The following is a 21701-nucleotide window of genomic DNA, read 5'->3' on the forward strand; positions in this document are numbered from 1 at the left end:
TAAAAACACGATGTTATCTTAACTTCAGCGTTAGAAACATTTTTATGATCACTCTCTTTGGCAGCACAAGCTGTGTGAGGTTTTCACCTGTTTAAAAAAAAAAAAAAAATTATACCTGTTTTTTTTTAAAACAAATTAAAAATTATAGCTGGAGAATTTCATATATTAATCGTTTCACAACATTTGATGGATCTCAGACAAAGATCAAAAGTATCGATTTCGCAAAAGAACGGAAGAAAACAGTCCATGATCCCCCAACCTTTACTTCCGGATTAATTACTGTATTATTTGGAAAACTGAATAAAGGAATTAAATCTTCACTCGTAAAATATTCCATTGTAAATATATTAAACACCGTGGGATTTGTGGTAAAAGTTTAAAATAAAAACCATTCAACCAATGAACGAGCTGCATACTGACTTTCTTACGACATTGGTATCCGCAGCCAATAGGGATTCGGATATTTAAAACAGGCCCCGCCCACACCCTTTGGCGCAATTTTTGCTTCTTGAAATGCGCGCGAGACTGAGGGAAGATTGACTCGGATTCCGTCTCAACATCGATAGAAAGGAAAAATAACAATAAGTGATTCACAGTGCAGGCCAAATGTTGGTTACAGATTTGAAAAAAGACTTTTACGCCGCGTTGGCCCGTCAGGTTTGTTTGTTTTTCCTCTCGTGTTGATGGTGATACAAAAGAAGCAATTACATAATTATAGATACAAGAAACAGGAACTCTTGTGTTTCTTTGTTATTATATATTTGAAACGTGTGGCCAAATATGACGGCATTCAATAATATGTATAACATTTGTTTCATAACAATAACATACCAGAGATGTTTTGATCACGAGACGCGATGGGTCTTCTGTGCCTGTGGTGACCGTGAACACGTCTCGTCGGCGTATCCACGTCTCGTGTCCACGTCTCGCCCTTTGACCCATTAACACGTCTCATATCCATGATTCGTCCGTTGACTCGTCAACACGTTTTGTATCCACGTCTCACCCTTTGACCTGTTAACCCATCTTGTATCCATGTCTCACCCTTTGACCCATTAACACGTCTCATATCCACGTCTCACCCTTTGACCTGTTAACCCATCTTGTATCCATGTCTCACCCTTTGACCCATTAACACGTCTCATATCCACGTCTCACCCTTTGACCTGTTAACCCATCTTGTATCCATGTCTCACCCTTTGACCCATTAACACGTCTCATATCCACGTCTCACCCTTTGACCCATTGCATTAACACGTCATATCTAAACAAGAATGTATCGATTGAATACAGGTTTATTAGCAACAACGATGAACAATCAATCTGCAAGACAAAGAAAGCGATGGTAGATATTAGAATAAGATAATAGATACAGAATATGCAAATAACAATGCGCAGTATTACACAAGATGAGAACGCAATAGAGAACAGCACCATACAAGAGTTGTCTATCTCCCTTTCCCAAAAACGTTCAATTGTGACACAGAATAGAACGAAAACTGGAGACCAAGAAAAAAGATCACATGAGTTTATAGTTGATATTCTTCTGAATTGAATCGGGCTGGTGGTTTGATAATTCGCTTCGGGCGGCCCGTCACCACCCGATCAATCGTCGGAGTCCTCTGAGGGCAGTTCGTAATTTCCTGGTCCATTGTGGGAGTCTCCGGTGGGTGGTTCACTATCGCCCTGTCCGACGCCGGAGTCCCCTCCAGCTGGTCCATCATCACCCGAACCGTCAAGGGGGCAGAAATAGGCAGTGACTGTGGAGGTGTGGCGGTGGTCTGCACATGTGGTTGGTTAGCGACTCTCGCGGGTGGTGTCATCGCGGTAGTGGAGCGGAATGTCTGTGATGGTAAGCCTGGCGCAATGACATGTTGGGGTTCACCCTTCTGGGGAGTGGTAACAGGATTGAGACAGACTCTTGGAGCGGCGATGGGTTGGGTACCAGACATTATGTATTTCGGTACGATTGGCATAACGCTTGGCAGCATGCCACTTTTGCCAGTCGTAGTGGGAGTTGTCATGCTGAAAGGCGTAAAACGTCGCAGGAACTTACGATTCCGAAGAGTGATTCTTCCAGAGCCATCCACCTTGACAACGTATTGATCGAATTGTTTTACCTCAATCACGGTTCCGGTCCGGTCCCATTTTCGTGGTTCCAGGCCGGTCTGGTTCTGGATCCGGACATGGTCCCCGACGGCCAGTGGAGGTAGTTTTGTCGTGTGTTCAGAGAGTCTTTCGATCTCCTTGGCATGCCGAATGCGCAAAGCTTCCTCACGATTGTTGCGTGTTTCCAGCCAGGTGTCCGATGGCAAGTATCTGCCTGGGATGATGGGTATGAAGTCCTTGACTGGCCTCTTGAAGATGATCATGGCTGGAGACAACCTGGTGTCCTGATCCGGTACTGGAGTATTGCACGTTGGAACAGATCAGTGTCTAGTTCACCATTGGAACCAGTGTTATCGGTGATCATTCTTTTCGATGTTTTGACTGCGATCTCGGCACGACAGTTGCTGTGTGGGAAGGCAGTGGATGACAATCGATGGTTAACGCCCCACCGACGCAAGAAGTCTTGGGTGTCATGTGCCGTGAATTCTGGCCCACCGTCAGATGCCAATTCGTCGGGGATACCATAAGTAGCGAAGTTCGACCGCAGACATTTCACTAGGCCTTGTGCCCCGCCAGTTGTTAGCTGAATGATTGGCCAATTAGAGTAACGATCAACAGTGACCAAATAACTCCGACCCTTGTGATGAAAGTAATCTGAACAAACGTACTGGAAAGGGTAGGCAGGTTCAGCTGAGGCTGTAGGTGGAGCGCTTGGTTGCGATGGGGCCATCCGATTGCAGTGTGAGCAGCGATTGCGCATCTCATGAATCTGGGGAGTGATTCCAGGCCAAAAGATCGAGCCGCTGGCCCGGGTGGTCATAGCCGTGACTCCTTGGTGAGCAGCATGAAGATTTTCAAGGACAAGCTTCCGTAGCTTCGGTGGGATGATAATCCTCCCCTTGTAGACCACTATGCCATCAATAGTGTAGAGGTGTTCACGGAAGGGAAAGTATTCCAAAATGGACACAGGGAAATCGTCCCGACTGACAGGTAGACCCTGCTCAATAGAATTGAGTAACTGCAGCATCTGAGTGTCACTTGCTGTTTCGTCCCGAACATCGTCCCAAGTGACGGACCGCACAGAATCGAGCGTCTTGATGGCTGCCATAGAAATAGCCATTTCCATGCCAGTGTCGTCATCTGTGGTCCACAGCCCAGTCAAGGTGTGCTGTCGTAGTGTAGTCGATGTGGCCACATCCATAATGGAGGAAATGTCATCCACCAGTGGCAGTCGCTCTGATGGTGTGGCACCCGACGGATGTAGTGAAATCGCATCTGGTACGCAGTGTCGTTTTCCCGGGATGTGGATAATTCGGAAACGATATGCTAGAGTCCTTTCTTTCAAGTTGGCAAGCCGCGTGTTATGGATGTCCTCTAATCGTCTGTCGCCAAGAAGCTTGATTAAGGGCTTGTGATCGACGGCAATAATCAGGTTCTTGCATCCCAACACAAAATACTTTACTTTTTCCAGGCTGTCTGCCACTGCTAGAGCTTCACCCTCTATCGGAGCATAGCGCGACTCCGCTGCATGGGTGAAGCGGCCTCCAGCAAGGGTGATTTTCCAGCCATCGGGGCAGCATTGTGGGGTTTCACCAGGGCATCTGCAGTGTTTTTGGAGGAGCCAGAAGCCAATCCCATCCTTTGACCAGTCAGTTGCGAGACATGTTGTCCGTTCCTTGTCAAAGATCCGGACCCCATTTGCGACTTCAGATATGATGAGTCGTTTTGATTCTTCGAATAGGGATTGTAGTGTTGCATCCCAGTAGAAGGGGGTGGATGGTTTTAGGAGGTCCCGAAAAGGTCGCATCTTCTCGGTCATGCTGAAGCAGTATGTTACCTGATTGACTAGCCCAACCAGGAGCGGATGTCATTAATTGTTTTTGGTGTGGGGAAGTCCTGTATCGCTTGGAGATACCTTTGGCATGGTCGTACACTGTCCATGGTGATCTCGAATCCAGCGAATTCAACCGTGTCCTGACCAAAATGGAATTTCGTCGGATTTTGCGTAATCCCATTACGGCCGCACAGGTCGAGCCAGTTGCATGTCTGAAAAAAGCTCTCTTCCAATGTGTCGCTCCACATGATGGTATCATCAATAGATTTGGACTTGTTTTTGAAGTCCGATACAATTTCGTCAAATCGTCTGGAGTATCCATCACCTGAAGCGATGTAACCTTGGGGAGTGGTGCAGTAACGGTATCGGCCCCATGGTGTGATGAACGTTGTCAGATGGCGGTCACATTCTCTGATTGGAACGCTGTGATAGCCATTCCAGGCGTCTGTTACCGTCTTTTTGGTGTTATGTGGCACCGCCATTGCTTGATGGAAGGGTGACTGGGTGTGGTGGGTCTCACGTGTGCAGTGCGCATTCAGTGGTTGCAGATCAACTGTCCTCCGTGGGGTCCCATCCTTCTTTGGACAGACGACCATTCTGCTGCACCATGTCACTGGTTCACCAATTGGCACCGGTTCCAGAACCCCTAACTTGATGTCGCGATCGATACCAGCCTTGACTTCTGCCTGCCAGTGTAAGGGGACAGGCACTGGGGTGTGCACCGCTTTTGGTGTTGCCTCGGGGTCAACCATCAGTGTGAGAGGCGGACCTTCCATGTGGGGTAGTGGCTGGTGTTCGCAGACATTGAATGTGCTGCTTTTGTAGTACTCCAGTAGCCATTTCTCCAGCCTCTCTCGGTTCTCGTCGGTGGCCGGAAATGGGATAGATGTAGGCAGTGTAGGGGGAAGCGATCTTTCCGGGCAGTTACAATTTGCATCGATAACTGCTGCCACTGCAGCACCAACTGTGTTGGATTCGCCAGTGGTTGGGAAGCTACTAGACATGAGGCCTAGATCGACGCATGCTTCACGACTGAGATACATGTTCCGTGTGTCAGGTGAGATGTAGCAGATTTGTCGGGTTTCAATAATGTCGCCATTGGCTGTGCGACCAGACAGGTGTAGGAGCATGGCGCCGATAATCCGGACCCTTCCGCTGTTAACAGCATTCATCTTCAGGTTGACAGGTAACAGGTCTTCATTACGCAGCCCGAGTTTGTGGAAAATATTGAGTCCTGTGAGGCAGCTTTGACAGCCAGTGTCGGCCATGGCCTGGAGCCTGGCCGATTTTGGTCGGGATGACAGTGGCTGGCCGAAATGGTCATAAGCTTCCTTATCGATCCGTGCTATGAGTGTTATGTACGGCTGTGGTTGAGACTTCTTCTTGGTCCAGCCAGAGAGGTGGTCAAATATATGGTGGTCGAGGTGTAGTGGAGTTGACAAGGTGGCCATGGCCCTTTGAATTTGCGGCTTCCAAATGGCCGTTTCTCGTTCCGTGACAGAGCAGAGGAGATCGTGGACCTGGCTGCTTTCTTCCACATCATGAGCATCCATTGATTTGTCCGTAGGTTTGTTCTCCGCCTTTTTCGTGCCTACCCGGCAGACATGTGCAAAATGGCCGCGAGTGGCACATTTACTGCATGTTTTCCCATAGGCATTTTTTTTTTTTTTTTTTTTTTTTTTTTGTATACAAGATCGAGGCTCGTGAAAGAGCGAACATTAATCACACAGAAAGACAAACCGACACATAAAACATATAACATAGGGAGCGGTAGACAAGATGGGGAGAGAGGGGGAAGGACACAAACACAACATTTGAGAGCAGGGACCGAGAGACATGGAGACATCGAGAGATCTGAGAGAGGCCGAGGGCTTTGGGGGGGGGGGGGCGTGGGAAGGGGGCAGTGGGAGAGGTATAAAACATATGGACACTGCCAGGACTTCCAGGAAAGAAGTTGGAATTTCAAACAAGGTGGATCTGGGGTGAATTAGCGGGGGTAGAAAAGATCAAGGTTTTGGATGGGGGAAGATAAGAGATGGTGGTGAACAGCTGTTTTAAAGACCTGGAGGGAGGAGTGGGATTGAAGGGAGTGAGGGAGTTTGTTCCAGAGGCGGGAGAAAAGAGGAATGAAAGAGTGAAGGTGAGCGGAGAGCCGAGATTTCGGCAGTTTAACCATCAGAGGGTTGCTGGCAGATCTTGTGCGACCTGTAGGAATATTTGGGGGACAGAGCACAGAGAGAGCTGGGGGTGCAAGGCCGGAGAGGAGTCGGTAGAAGACAGAAAGACCACCTACCTGCCTGCGGTGGGTGAGTGAAAGGCCCTCAGAGATAGCTTCATCGCGGGAGATTCCAATAATTCTGAAAGCTTTGGTTTCAACAGCGTGAAGCCGAGCTAGGTGTGAGGCAGGAGCACCGGCCCATAGGGGAGAACAGTATTCCATTGAGCTGCGGATGAAAGCCTTGTATGTGGTGAGGAGCTCAGGTGTGCCGAGGAAGGACTTCGCACGACGGAGGATGCCCAGTCGGCGACTGGCTTTGGAGGCCAGCTTGGAAATGTGGTTTTCCCAAGAAAGATCATGGCAGATAGTGAGACCCAAAATCTTGAGCGACAGAACTTCTTGGAGAGGATTGTTGAGAAAGTAAATGGGAGGGTTGTCCAGTCGATCTTTTCGGAGAGACATAGTAAGAGTGTGAGATTTGTCAGGATTGAAAGACATGTTCCACTTGTTTGACCAGTCTGTGATTTTGTCCAGGTCTTCAGAGAGTGAGGAGGCAGCAGACTGCCGATCTGAGGGAAGAGGAATGGAGCGGCAGAGAGTGGAGTCATCAGCAAAGAGATAGAGAGGATTTTCGAGAGAGACAGAGAGATCATTGATGAAGACCAGAAAAAGCACGGGGCCCAGAACACTGCCTTGGGGAACTCCAGCCTGAACAGGAAGAGGAGATGAGAGAAACCCATTCAGGGCCACATGTTGACGACGACTAGAGAGGAAGTCCGCCAGCCATGCGTGGAGATTTCCATGGATACCAAAGGAGGAGAGTTTGGTGAGCAGAGCGGGGTGCCAGACCGTGTCGAAGGCACGTGATATGTCGAGGGAGACAGCTCTAATTTCCTGTTTGGCATTTAGGACCTCCATCCATTGTTGAGACAGCAGAAGCAGCATGTCCAGAGTAGAGTGACCTGGTCTGAAACCAAATTGATGATCAGAGATCAAGCCATTGGAGAAGAGGAAAGATTTCATATCAGAAGCAATGATGGATTCCATGACTTTGCTGATAATTGGGAGAAGGCTGATTGGTCTGTAGTTGCTAGGATCTGTTTTTGCACCTTTTTTGTGCAAAGCGGTGATGTTGGCTGATTTCCAAGCAGATGGCAGTTGACTTTGAGCAAAAGAGAGGGTGAAGAGAACAGAGAGAGGGTGAGATAGAGCAGCAGAGCAGGATTTTAGGACCCGTGGGCTGATGCCGTCGGGTCCAGTTGCAGAATCAGAGTCGAGGGTTGACAGAAACTTTTCCACCTTGTCAGGAGGAAAGGACACGGAGTCCAGGAGCAGCAGGGTACGACTGGGTATGGTGGGTACAGAGAGGGATGGGTTTGGGACACAAGATTTAGAGGCAAACACAGAGTTGAGGCATTCAGCTTTTTCACGTGCGGAGTCAGCTGTGTAGCCGTTTGAGGTAAGAGAGGGGATGGAGGGGGAACAAACACCAGAAACGGATTTGACCAGACGCCACCAGGATTTGGAAGAGGGAGACAGATAAGAGAGTTCGGTCTTGAGAACGGAGAGATATTGTTTCCTGGCTCTCCTGAGGGTGGACACACACTTGTTTCGGGCTTTGTGAAAGGAAATGAGATTTCCTTCCGTTGGATTTGCTTTCCAGGAGACGAAGGCAAGTTGTTTCTGGGCAACAGCCTCACCACAAGATTCCGTGTACCATGGACGGGAGGAAGGGTATGACAACTGAAGACGAGATGGGATGAATCTGTGCATGAGAGAGAGCAATTTACTTTGGAAGAATTCCCAGGATGAGTTGATGTCAGAGGTGGTAGAGATGGGAGACCAGTCCAGATGATTGATGGCTGCTTGAAGACCGTGCCAGTTGGCCTGAGTGAAATGCCAGACTCGTCGACGCTGAGCAGGCTCCCTGAGGATGGTCAGAGAGATGTCCACTTTAACAAGGACATGATCAGATGATCCGATCGGAGCAGAAGAAGAGCAGCAGACATTTTCAGGGAAGTTAGTCATAACCAAGTCCAGAAGAGAAGATGTTCCGTTGACTGAGATCCGGGTCGGGAAATTGACAGATTGTGTCAGTCCCAGTGAGTCGCAGAAGTCCTTTGCTGAGGAGCCATGGCTGGTGAGAGAGGTACCCACACCCAGCCAACTGGCATGATGACAGTTGAAATCACCACATATGAGGAAGAGAGAGTTGGGATGAGTAGATAGAAGTTGGTCCATATCATCAGACAGCGAGATGTAGATGGAGTCATCACTGTTTGGTGGACGGTACAACACACATATGAACAAGAGGTGGGAGCGAAGGGGAAGCCGTAGCCAGAGGTATTCCTGGGGGTGAGGTGGAGAGAGTGCAGTGCAGGGCGAGTGAGGAAGAGAGTTTTTGATAAAGATAGCAACCCCGCCTCCAGGACGAGGCTCAGGTCTATCATACCGGAGGAGGGAGTAGCCCGGGAGAGATACTATGGAATCAGAGACATCATAAAGGAGGAAAGTTTCTGTTAAGCAGATCACGTCTGGTTTGACAGAAGCAACCTGTATGGAGAGATCAGTTAAGTTTGAACGAAGGCCCCGGATGTTTGAGGTCCATACCGTTAATGAAGAGGAAGGGGGAGCATCAGATACAGAACAGGGGGGAGGAGGGGTAGGGTAAGATGTGGAAGAGGTGGAAGAGGTAGGGAGAGCTGTTGAAGGTGTGTCAGAGATTTCAGAATAGCTCGGAGAAAGGGAAGGATGGGGCGGACAAAAGGTTTGATGGTGATTGGGTGAGCCACAATGAGGTGTTATTTGAGGAGGGGGAAGAGCGAGGCAGAAGGTTGGGGGAGATGGAGGTGAGAGTTTGAAGGGGGAAGAAGCGGGGAGGACGCTTTGAGGAGGGGGAGTGAGAGGGGGGAAATTGAGAAGCAATGAGGGTGGGGAGATTTGAAGGGGAGGGGTGAGGGGGGAGTTTGGGAGGGAAGGGACAAGGGGAGGGATTTGAAAGGGATGGGATATGGGGGAGATTTGGAGGGGAGGGGTGAGGCAGTAGTCTAGGAGGGGAGGGGCGAGGGGGCGTCTTGGCGGGGAGGGGTGAGGGGGTAGTTTAGGAGGGAGGGGGCAAGGGGGGAGATTTGAAAGGGATGGGTGATGGGGAAGATTTGGAGGGGAGGGGTGATGGGGAAGATTTGGAGGGGAGGGGTTATGGGGAAGATTTGGAGGGGAGGGGTGAGATTGGATTTTTGAAAGTGTACGATTTATGGGAAACGAACATTTATTGCAAAATGAGTTTCTTGTGACCTTCGAGTTAAAAATACGTTTAAGGACGCTGGATGGAGGATGGAGTGCAGGAGAGTTTAGGGAATGTAGAAAAAAGGCACTATAGGAGATGGATATTTTTTTTGGGATGAATTGATTTGGTGAGCAAGTCGAAAGCAGCCTTTTAAAGAAGAAGAAGAAAAAGGTGTTATAAAATATGACGGAATACATAACTTGAGGGGAAAGTGTAAACATTGAAGGTTAATGAGTGAAAACTATCTGGGGAAATGGGGGAGAAACACGTGGTCGAAGAACGAACGAACGAATAAGAATGAATAAACGAATGAGAACAGAGAAGGAAATGGTTTTTTTTTTTTTTTTTTTTTTTTTTTTTTTTTGAGTTGAGATTTACACAAGGAAGTAGGCTATGGGTGAAAAGACTGGGAATACAGAGAACGAAAGTTATTGGATCACAAACAACGGACCACTGAGAGAAAAACAAAGCCTCAAGGTTGTACAGTGCACACTGTACAAGGCCTTGCTCGCGACACGGCAAACAGACGATCAATTTATGAAAGATAAACACCGAGAAACAACCAAAGTTGCACACAATAACTTCACACACCGAAAGATAAATACAGTTTCGACAAAATACAATTGTGAACAGACTTAACTTCGAAAAACGTGGAGACCGTGTGGAGCTTCGAAAATCCCTGCCGCCGTCTCCAAGATCTCGCGAGATCGCCGAATTGACGCCTTTGCAGAATTGACGCCTTTGGTCGATGTTCGGCTGTTTGCCATGACCAGTTTTGCCGCAATAGCTACAAATGGCCGCCTGCTTGTCGGTAGTGATCAGGGCTCTTTTGTTCTTCCAGTTTTTGTATTGGCTTGCGCCATGAGTGCCTTCACTATCGAGCAAGGCATTCTGGGAGCGTTTCCCTGCTTCCTTGGCCTCTACGAAAGTGAGAACTTCCTCCAAGCTCATGTTCTGATTTTGATCGCCGAGAATGTCCTGTTGTATATCTTGATCGGCGAGTCCCCGACATAGGACATCGCGAACCATGTCCTTGGTGTAGTTGACATCAGTAGGGGGATTGCATGAGCATACAACAGAAAACTTGCAGATCTCAGCTTGACCAGCCAGACGGGCTGCGTAGGTACGAATTGGTTCTTCTCGGTCCTGTCGCATGTTGTGGAGGTTGACGCGGGACACCATAGTATTCTCTTCTTGGACAGCAAGGGACCGAATGGCTTGTAGTATAGCTGCCTCGTCCTTGATTTCAATGCATGGGTTGCTGCGGTGGAGGTCACGTCGTAGGTTATCATCACAACATTCAAGGAGTTGAACGCGAACATCATGGCCGATTATCTGGGTCGCTGCCTTGTAACCATCCCATCTTCTGCTGAAATATTGCCAATCTTCGCTGGTGACGCCGGTTTGGATACGAGGACGGCTGACTTTGTCCGGTTTGGCTGGTGCAATGGACGTGTGAGTCATGGCGTGGATGGAGAGCTGGATAGCAGCAACGGCATTGTCAGTGCTGTCAGTAACGTAGACACAGCTCGGGAAGGGGCAGACTGCAGCAGGCATCTTCAGATGAGTTGATTGTTCATAAACAAGAATGTATCAATTGAATGCAGGTTTATTAGCAACAACGATGAACAATCGATCTGCAAGACAAAGAAAGCGATGGTAGATATTAGAATAAGATAATAGATACAGAATATGCAAATAACAATGCGCAGTATTACACAAGATGAGAACGCAATAGAGAACAGCACCATACAAGAGTTGTCTAATATCCACGTCTCGTCATTTGACCCGTTAACATGTCTCATATCCACGTCTCGTCATTTGACCCCATTAACACGTCTCATATCCACGTCTCGTCCTTTGACCCGTTAAGACGTCACGTCTCCACGTCTCATGTCCACGTCTCGTCCTTTGACCCGTTAACACGTCTCATATCCACGTCTCGTCATTTGACCCGTTAACATGTCTCATATCCACGTCTCGTCATTTGACCCCGTTAACACGTCTCATGTCCACGTCTCGTCCTTTGACCCGTTAACACATCTCATATCCACGTCTCCTTTGACCCGTTAACACGTCGCGTCTCCACTTCTCATGTCCACGTCTCGTCCTTTGACCCGTTAACACGTCACGTCTCCTCGTCTCATGTCCACGTCTCGTCCTTTGACCCATTAACACGTCTCATATCCACGTCTCGTCATTTGACCCGTTAACATGTCTCATATCCACGTCTCGTCATTTGACCCTGTTAATACGTCTCATATCCACGTCTCGTCCTTTGACCCGTTAACACGTCGAGCCTCCACGTCTCACCCTTTGACCTGTTAACACTTCTTGTATCCACGTCTCGTCCTTTGACCCGTTAACACGTCTTGCGCATTGATTGACATTGACTGTGTTTCCCTCTGATAGAGAGTGCTGGTCTTGGTGGCCGTGGATGTGGATGCTGTTTGTGCTTGCAAAACCCTGCAGGTAAGAAACTTTCTCTTATTTACCGTACACCTGACATCCACCTCAATCTTACCATTTAATTGTTTCTATTTTAATGAATACAAATTATTTTTGTTTTTATGATCACTGGGGATTTGTTTCTTTTTCTTTCCTTAAAAAAACATTGCTGGTTCCACCAGAATGTAAACACGGTACAGTACACTGTTTTGTTCTATAAGCATTGAAATTCCATTCTGTAGGTACTTGATGAAACTGCTGCAAACAGTGGAGAAGGAAAGTTTAAATGCTGGTCTTTGTTAATACGTAAAAAATATACTAAAATTGTGTTGACGGAGAAGATTGACGTATTCAGATTGAGTGCCGATTATGTGGAAATAGTGGAAAGTTTCATCTTCCTTGGTTCTAAGATCGAAGTGAGTGGAAAATGTGAGGTTAAATTAATAGAATGTATGGATGCGAGTCGTATACTGTGAAAAAGGAAGGAAAATGATTGGCAGTTTTTAAATGTGGTGTTGGAGATGAATTTTAATTCCATGACTGCAAGACGAATGAACAAATCAGAGATTGAAGATTTTAGTGCGTAGATTGGAAGCGCTGATGCTAAATCCGAAACTCTCATACTTGGGACGCATCACACATGCAGAAAAGGAAAGTCTGGAGAAGTCGACCATGCTGGGTGAGGTTGAGGGAAGAAGAGGAAGAGGCAGACTGTGTATGTGCAGCATGGATGGGGTTGAGGCTGCAATGGAGCTGTCTCTGCCAGAGCTTCGGAAATGTTTGGAGAAATCTGATAATGAATATCACCAGAATTGTTCTCTTTTCTACGCAGCACAAGGCTGTGAGGAGCATCATTGGCTGGAGGCGAAGCTGTGCCGCTGAAGCAGCCTCTGCTGATTTGGCAGGAATTTGTTGCCGACTCTGTGCCGGCTTGGGATCCTAGGATCCTGGGTTCGAATCCCGGTCGATCGCTGAATTAACGCCAGGGGGGTTGACTCAGCCTGTCATCCTTCTGAGGTCGGCAAATTGAGTACCAGCTTGCTGGGATGAATGATCAGGGTATGTACCCCGGTTTAGAATAGGTACACCGTATCCCTGCACATCGTAAGAGCGTGACCAAGGGTTGGCGTCAGGAAGGGCATCCGGCCATAAAAACATTGCCTCAAACAGGGAACCATGATTGTCATGGGGCCCGCAAGGCTAACCCCCGCTCTAGCGGGGAAAATGGCCTTAAAACGATCATTCATTTTTTTTTTCTTCACGAAAGATGCCGTGGGATCTTTAACGTCCCCCAAATTGTGCCAGCAGACAGGATGCCCAGTCTAATGTCCATCCCAGGGACAGAACACACATTGATGAAACACTGGGATGACGGTTTAGCTTATAGCTGAGTCGGGGTTTGAACCCAGGGTATACAGATTAAAAGCGAGTGTGCGTACCTCAGTCATCTTGCCAACCCTATGCACTGATTAACGACCCATTATTGCCATTCCCCCATTATTGCCCTTCCGTCATCTCTTGTCTTTCAAAACCACCTTGTAATTATCAATGTATTCGTTCACCCCCTAAATGTAATACCTCGTGCTATCTCACCCTGTCTTAGTGCCTGTTCCAGTGTGATCAGATATCGTATTCCTTAGTACCGGTGACAGGGTGGAGTAACCTTGAGGCTGCTTTCCAGCAGCACCGAGAACAGGTACGACTTGTTCCCTGAAATTTTGAATGGTGTTTTCCTCGATGCTGCTGTAAGCTGAAATGCGAGAATGACTAAAGATGTAATGTGCTCATTTTCAAGCTGATCAGATAATAACGGTGATTTTGATGGTAAAACGTGTTGTTGAAATTGATTTATTGGGGAACGTGGGGATTGCATCATCAATGGAACTGAACGATTCAATTAAGTTATTATCCTTAAGCTTTTTCAAAAAAACCGAGGGAGGGGGGGAGGAGGGTATTGTAATCGGCTCTGTCTGTCCGTCTGTCCATCAGTCACGCTATCTCCTCCAACGGTTGTGCAGAAATTCACCAAACTTGGTAGTTTTGATCACCATTAAAGTGCAAGAGCAGTGTCATTTTTGGCTCCGCCCCTTGGGACAGAGTTAAAACGTCAAATACCGAAAAATGCAATTACAGGTACATTTTTAATACGTTTATAAATGAAACTTTCAAAATGCAATTAACATTTGGGGACGCATGAAATATGAAACGATTTTTTTTGTTTTTTTACCTCCGGTCCATGTCCCAGGGAGTTGGGACTTTGGGTCACGGGTGAAAACAGGAAAAAATTTAACTCGAAATTTGATGGGGTCATTCCTGGTGGAACTTTTTGCCATCTTTTCCAACTTTGCTTCGGGTGGGAAGCGTGAGAATTTGTGACAGTGCACCATAGACCTCACTCTAGTTAGCCAGTACCCTGCGCAGCAGGAAGTGTGTGTGTGTGCGTGCGTGTGCGTGCGCGCGTGTGTTAACGGGCCATAACCTTTTTACCATTTGAGCTATTGTCATGAAATATTCACCTCAGCTTTATTATGATGATACAGAGAAGGCAAATTAATAATTTTATCAAAAAGTCAAAGGTCAGCGTCACATAAAATCAAAAGCTTTATTATGATAATATGGAGAAGAAAAATTAATAATTTGGTCAAAAGGTCAGCGTCACAAAATCGTTACTTTTCATCCGATTGACCTGAAATTTAAAGAATTTACATATTGGGTCACTGAATTGGTTCACTAATCAAAAGCTACAAGCGGATTGTTTTTGTTTTTTTTAGATCAAAAGCTCAAAGGTCAAGGCTGCGTAAAAGCATCAATTTTCAATTTTTTTTTTAACTTTTCGTTATTTTGAGCATACGGAAGAAGAAGAAGAAGAAGACGACGACGACATCTGAATACAAACGGATGTGGAGGGGCTTTCCATTTTTAGATGCTTTCTAGTTTGTTTTTGTGAATGATATTTAGTTGATTATTGTTGAAAGTGTTGGGTTGGCTTGTTTGGCATTCATATGTTGATCAATGATTCTGGAATCCTAGCTTGAAATCCCATGGATCATATTGATTGGTTCATTGTCCAGTTAATGTAAAAGTGCATTGATATCTCCATGCGTCTTCATACTGCAAGCTCCATGATGAATGGTAAACTGTTGTTTATAAAACTCATAACTGAAGTTACTCAGTCTTTCCTGCTTACCTAAGCTGTCCTGTGCCTCGCAGAGTGCCCACTGACTGTCGGTGTGAACCCTGTGTGCAGTTTTCTCTCTTTTTGTTCCTTAATTGCGGTGTGACCGGAGATCTCGTCGATAGCCTGCGGCCAGACCACCACCACCGATTCTTCGTCGTCGATTCACGCCGTCCCATCCACCTGGTTAACGCCTTCGCCGCACAAGTAGGAGAGGAAAGCAATGTTGAGTGTCTAATTGAAGACCCAAGTGGAAGAAGAAATTGAGTCACAAAATAACACCAAGGAAAATTATTACACACATGGATTGTTACCATACTGCAGATAGTGTAGATGGAGTTCCTGGTTCAAACTCACTTTGGCCAAGAATGTGACTTAAGTACTTCTTTCACTCAGGTCTTCCATTGAAAGGTTAACGTGGTGCAAGTCTTTCTAAACCGAATAAAAACGATGTCCTCCACGACGGAGTAAAGGAAATAACTGCATGCCTTTTCATGTTGGGTAACTAGAACTTAACATTTACCGATCATTCAATCAAAATACTCCGTTAGATTGAAAATTCTTCCTCGCTTACACATTATCGAGCTGACTTTCAATGAGCTTCCTGAACATCTCAACAAAGCTATTGATAACTCCTTCCTTACCAAATGAAACAGGGATATTACACAGAGTAAAACACTGACACCTGCCCTTCCATAAATCCACTTGTGAAAAACAACAGGGAAGGGAGAAGTGGAGACATCACCTTGTACACATTGCCATATTAACCACACTATCCGCTGGGCGTCGTCCCATAAAGGAACTTGTTTCATGGCTCCTTCTCGAGTGACTCAGTGACCTGACGACGAAAGGCGGTGTTAAATATATTGTGTTCACAACTTCCTCATCGAATTGTGCTGCAACCTACATTTCGACGAGCAGTGAAGTAAAGGCTAAGATGACGTGTACCTGTTCTAAAGGTGACGTCCGAGTCATGAACATGCATATTTACCTCCGCCACCGAAGGTGGATGGAGGTTATATTTTCACCCGTTTGTTTGTCTGTTTGTGAACAAGATATCTCAAAAAGTTGTGGACGGATCTGGACGAAATTTGGCAGAGATGTAGCGTCTGTGACAAGGACTAAATGATTAGATTTGGTGAAGATCCGGATTCGGATCCGGCTACTAGAATTTTTAAAGCGATTCTTCACCATTGGGAGATTGGGCCAAAAACGATACATAGCAGGATATCTCAAATAGTTGTGGACGGATTCGGACGAAATTTGGCAGAGATGTAGTGTATGTGACAAGGACTAAATGATTAGATTTTGGTGAAGATCCGGATTCGGATCCGGCTACTAGAATTTTTAAAGTGATTCTTCACCATTGGGAGATTGGGCCAAAACGATACATAGCAGGATATCTCAAATAGTTGTGGGCAAATTTGGCGGAAATGTAGCGTCTGTGACGAGGACTAAATGATTAGATTTGGTGAATATCTGGATTCGGATCCGGCTACTAGAATTTTTAAAGTGATTCTTCACCATTGGGAGATTGGGCCAAAACGATACATAGCAGGATATCTCAAATAGTTGTGGGCAAATTTGGCGGAAATGTAGCGTCTGTGACGAGGACTAAATGATTAGATTTGGTGAATATCTGGATTCGGATCCGGCTACTAGAATTTTTAAAGTGATTCTTCACCATTGGGATATCGGGCCAAAAATGACACAAAGCAGGATATCTCAAATAGTTGTGGACGGATTCGGACGAAATTTGACGGAGATGTAGTGTATGTGACGAGGACGAAATGATTAGATTTTGGTGAAGATCTGGATTCGGATCTGGCTAATATAACTATTTATGTGATTCTTCACCATTGGGGGATTGGGCGAAAAGCGATTATATAACGTGATATTTAAAAAAAGTTATGGACAAGTTATGACTAAACTTGGTGGACGAGTTGGTCAGGTGACAAGAACAAGCTGATTAGATTTTGGTTCAGGTCCAAATCCAGATCCGGCCTATCAGTGGATACAAAACATCAAGTGTTCAGTCTGGTGGAGGGAGGTATGCGCGCTACCGAATGATGTTCTAGTCACATTTTGTTTCCAAGTCGGCAAACTAACTAGTATTTCCACATTAAACAACAGTCCTATAACGTGTGGAAGCCGTGACACGGCCGTTCCGTGAGCTTTGCTAAGCATTTGTGGTTGTTTCAGGTTTGTGTAGTAGTACGAGAAGGAGATGACATTCAACTTCCTGACTACGATGAAATATTTCGTGAAGATGAAGAGTCTGATGGAGGAGAGGAAGAGATGGATGAAGATGATCAAAATCAAAAAGGAACTACAGATGAGGTGCGCATGCGTGTATTAGAGGAAGCCTGAACCATTGTTACGCGAAGAACTTGTAAAGAGATTTATTTAAAAAATGAACATATTTTTGGTGAATAATACTAATAATAATGATTAAGTTGTGTTTGGGGGGGGAGAAGGGTTAGTTGACGAATAATTTATAATTTACAAAGTGTGGTGAGGGATGAGTATTGATTATGGAGGATTTTAATAACAATCATTACGTTGATTATAGCGATTAAACAGACAGCACAGTGACAGGTAGCTATAGGTAAAGGTAACACGGTTTTCGATTGTTATTTGTAGCGGGATAAATTATAAATCAAAAGAGGAAGTGTTAACACCCTACAGGAATTTAGTGAGGCCTCATCTAGAATACTGTGTTCAGTTTTGGTCACCACATCTGAGGAAGGACGTGTCTACCATGGCGAGGGTTCAGAGTATAACTATTGGATTGTCTTTGGGCCGAGCTAGTCTAAATGAGACCGGAATTTATACATTAAAAGGAGGGGATTATGAGGAGATGCGATAGATGTTTTAGACGATGACTGATATAGACAAACGCAATGCAGATTTTTTTCACCGTTAAGAGCACAATCAATTAGGACATTGACAGGTCCGAAAGCCACAACCAGAGAGTAAAAAAGAGTAAAATTTCTCACCCTACATTCCCCTTAAACCGCAGTACCCTGGGGACGTCCATGCATGTGTCTCACTGTTCCCCACACCCTGTCCCCAGTGAAATAAACTAAAGGGAAGTCGATGATGAGCTGTCGCAAATCCCCACGCTTCCCACCTAAAGCAAAGTTGAAAGATCGCAAAAGGTTTCACAAGGAATGACCCAATATCAAATTGAGTGAAAAATATTCTTTTGTTTTGACCCCAAGTCCCCCCATCCCTCCCCCTGCGGCATCAACCGGGAGTCAAATCCAAAAAATCGTTACATATTTCATGCTGTCCCCAATGTTGATTTCATGTACAAAGTTTCATCAAAAAAATGTTTAAAATGTTCCCGGAATTACATTGTCTGGTATTTGAACCTGCCCCAGTGGGCGAGGCCAAGAATGATGAGCTACTCTTGCAAACTCGTGCCTTGTGGTGATTATAACTACCAAGCACGACAGACGGACAGCCGTAGCCGATTACAACATCCCTCAATATTTTTTCAAAAAGCATAGGAATAATAAACTCTTGTACCCCCTTTCCCCACTTTTAAAGGCCATTTTTCCCCGCAGAGCAGGGGTTGGCCTTTTTCAGGCACCGTGGTCCCCTTTTTGAAGCAATGTTTTATGGCCGGATGCCCTTCCTGCCACCAACCATGTTAGTCGCCTCTTCCGACACACAGGGAATTACCAGTGAACTGGTACTCAATTTGCCGACCTCGGAAGGATGACGGGCTGAGTCAACTCTCCTGGCATTAATTCAGCAATCGACCGGGATTCGAACCCAGGATCCTAGGATCCCAAGCCGGCACCCTAACCGCTAAACCAACACCAGGCTTATAATAATATACTCTCGTATGTTGAACGAATGTAGTGTTTATATATCGCAGGCATAATTGGCCAATGGCCTCCGTGCATGTTCAAGTGTGCGTACATTCTGGTAATTGTGTGTGCTTTTCCTTCGTCTCCCATTCTCACAGGATGAGATTGAGGTGAGCATTGAGCGCCGAAGAAAGAGGAGGCTCTGGGAGGAGAAAAGGTACCTAATCAAACGATTCCATCATATCGGCTTAATATAATCCGTGCCATTTAATTAATTTCAATTTCCAATGATTTTGAGACTGTAAAAATGTTCCATGAGATACTTGTCAACTACGTCGACTCCGTTGGTGTGTGTATTTGTATTTACTACTGTCTCGATCACATGATGTATTGAGAAAATCAGGTAATGTGAAGTTGAAATTCCCCACGTCGTTTGTTTATTACGTTTTAGTTCCACATTAGCTCGAGCACAATAAAGTGTAGGAGGTGAAACGTTCCATACGGCTTCAGTGTACCACATGACAGCTCATTCGATACCGGTATTCATACTTCTGGTTTGATGAAGGGATGGTGTTTGAGGGCACCGGAAGGCCATTAAGGGCGAGTTTGATTGAAAATAAAGAAAGCCTTTTATTTATTTGTTTATTTGCCCTTTTCGTTTCCGTTTCCCAGGAGGGAGCTTGTGTTTGAATATGAACAATATGAATATTTTGGAACGTCGGTGAGTTGGTTTTTTGTCATTTTTTGTCTCCCGAAGTCTGGATTGATGACTGATGGTTGTGTTGTAACCTGTGGTGTGGTTTACATTTCCCAGAGTGCTTTGCTGCTCTTCGAACTGGCGTGGACCCTTTCCAAGGATTCCAATGAGTTGTTATGGTGGGCAAGTTTCATCAATCCTATCTATGCCATTATTTGATCTTCTCCATCAATAAATTCTGTCCAACATTTGTGACGTTTTTTTCTGTCCCTCTTTTTCACCCACCCTTGTTTGCACAATAATTACATTATTTCATGCAATTTTTTTCCTTGTGCTGAAGACGTATCCGTGTTCGTACGTAACAGTTGCTAAGCTACGGAATAACCCACTCCTACAGTAACTCGAATTACTCTCAAAATCTAAACATTCTGCTCACCTGCGGTCCTTTGTCCCTCCATTATGAGTGGAATCGCCTTTTTCAAGTCTGTCGTTATTTCATCATCTCCCTGTAGTCCTTCCACACAGCAGTCTATTCGCCATCCAATTTTGTCTTCCAACTCAACTTGAGACCTATTTATTCTTGTTGATGGTGAATCTTCATTCTACCGGAAGTTTCATGTACTCGTGTGGATGTTGCTCGTCTTGATGTCCATTGTATGCCTATTAACCTTGAAAAATTATCTTGCATTTAAAAGTCTTTCTTTTTAGGTACTGTTCAATGATCCTGATTTTGTTGGATTTGTGTGACTTCCGCAAATTTTGTCCTTCCCACAGGTGTGCTATTGTGGGATTGACTGACCAGTGGCTCCAGGAGAAGATCCCACAGTAAGGAACATTGTGTGTGTGTGTGTGTGTGTGTGTGTGTGTGTGTGTGTGTGTGTGTGTGTGTGTGTGTGTGTGTGTGTGTGTGTGTGTGTGTGTGTGTGTGTGTGTGTGTGTGTGTGTGTGTTATATAATATATATATTGTAGTGAAATCGTATTCGTACTGAACCCGGGGGTGATGCTCGCTGCTCGTTGACACCGCTAGGGGCGTGACTATAAGACCCGCTGCTGCGGACGGTGCTCCGAGGTTTCTCCTGTGACACGTTACATCTGGTAGACTCGCTAACGGTACGCCAGCATAGAATATCCAGCTTGCTTGCATTGAATGTTATGAATGGTCCCATGTGATGTCACATCGTATACTTATTGTATTTCCTTCATTACAGGATGATATGATCTAAATGGAATTAAACCACCAGTTGGACTAAAGTTGTGTGGACCTGATTGGTTTTCCACAACATATATATGAATTTTTGGAGTTTTTTTTTTTCTTTAGAAGAATGAGGCTCATGGAAGAGCAAGATTAAACTTTTTTTTTTGTTTTTTTTGTTTTTTTGTATACTGAATTGAGGCTCGTGAAAGAGCTAACATTTACTTCACAAACAAATCAACCAGACAAACAAAATATATAACAAGAGGGAGCGGAAAACAAGATGGGGAGAGAAGGGGAAGCACACAAACACAACATTTGAGAGCAGGGAGATGTGTGGAAGGGAGTGGGCCGATGACATCCAGCTTTTCATCTCCACCAAGTCCGTCTCCACCGACACCCACTCTATCCTGACAAACTGCATCACTGAAATAAAATCCTGGCTTCAAATCAACTTCCTCAAGCTTAACTGTGATAAATCTGAAATAATCATCATTGGCCCAAAAACGCTCACAAAATCCACCCATAACTTTGCCCTCAACATCGACGGTATCCCAGTATCCACCTCACCTCACATCCGGAATCTTGGCGTCATCTTTGACCAAACCCTTTCCTTCGACAAATACACTAAACAGATCACAAAGTCAGCCTTCTTTCACCTGAAAAACATTGCCCGTCTCCGCTCATCCCTCTCCTCCACGGCTGCAGAAACCCTCATCCACGCCTTCATCACCTCCCGTCTGGACTACTGCAATAGCCTCCTCTATGGTTCACCCTCAAAAATCACCAATAAACTCCAATACATTCAGAACTCCGCTGCCCGTCTACTCACCCATTCCCGGACCCGTGACCACATCACCCCCGTCCTTTACAAGCTTCACTGGTTCCCCATCCCCCAGAGAATCCAGTACAAAATCCTC

The 21701-nt window shown here is 45.7% G+C and overlaps 1 protein-coding gene across 1 annotated transcript in view; it reads left to right on the forward strand.

Annotated features, from left to right (window-relative positions):
• Positions 1–450: 450 nt before the first annotated feature.
• CDC45 (cell division cycle 45) overlaps positions 451–21701 on the forward strand; it is a 66367-nt gene continuing 45116 nt past the window's right edge. Inside the window, exons 1-9 of the mRNA XM_068118750.2 lie at positions 451–657; positions 11860–11919; positions 13499–13591; positions 15143–15277; positions 17273–17410; positions 19050–19108; positions 19564–19612; positions 19706–19767; positions 20363–20413. Coding sequence (XP_067974851.1) covers positions 607–657; positions 11860–11919; positions 13499–13591; positions 15143–15277; positions 17273–17410; positions 19050–19108; positions 19564–19612; positions 19706–19767; positions 20363–20413 — 698 coding nt within the window. The 5' untranslated portion in view covers positions 451–606. The remainder of the gene's footprint in view (positions 658–11859; positions 11920–13498; positions 13592–15142; positions 15278–17272; positions 17411–19049; positions 19109–19563; positions 19613–19705; positions 19768–20362; positions 20414–21701) is intronic.

The sequence above is a fragment of the Myxine glutinosa genome, chromosome 6, assembly GCF_964187855.1.
Source record: "Myxine glutinosa chromosome 6, kmMyxGlut1.1, whole genome shotgun sequence".
Taxonomy (NCBI): Eukaryota; Metazoa; Chordata; class Myxini; order Myxiniformes; family Myxinidae; genus Myxine; species Myxine glutinosa.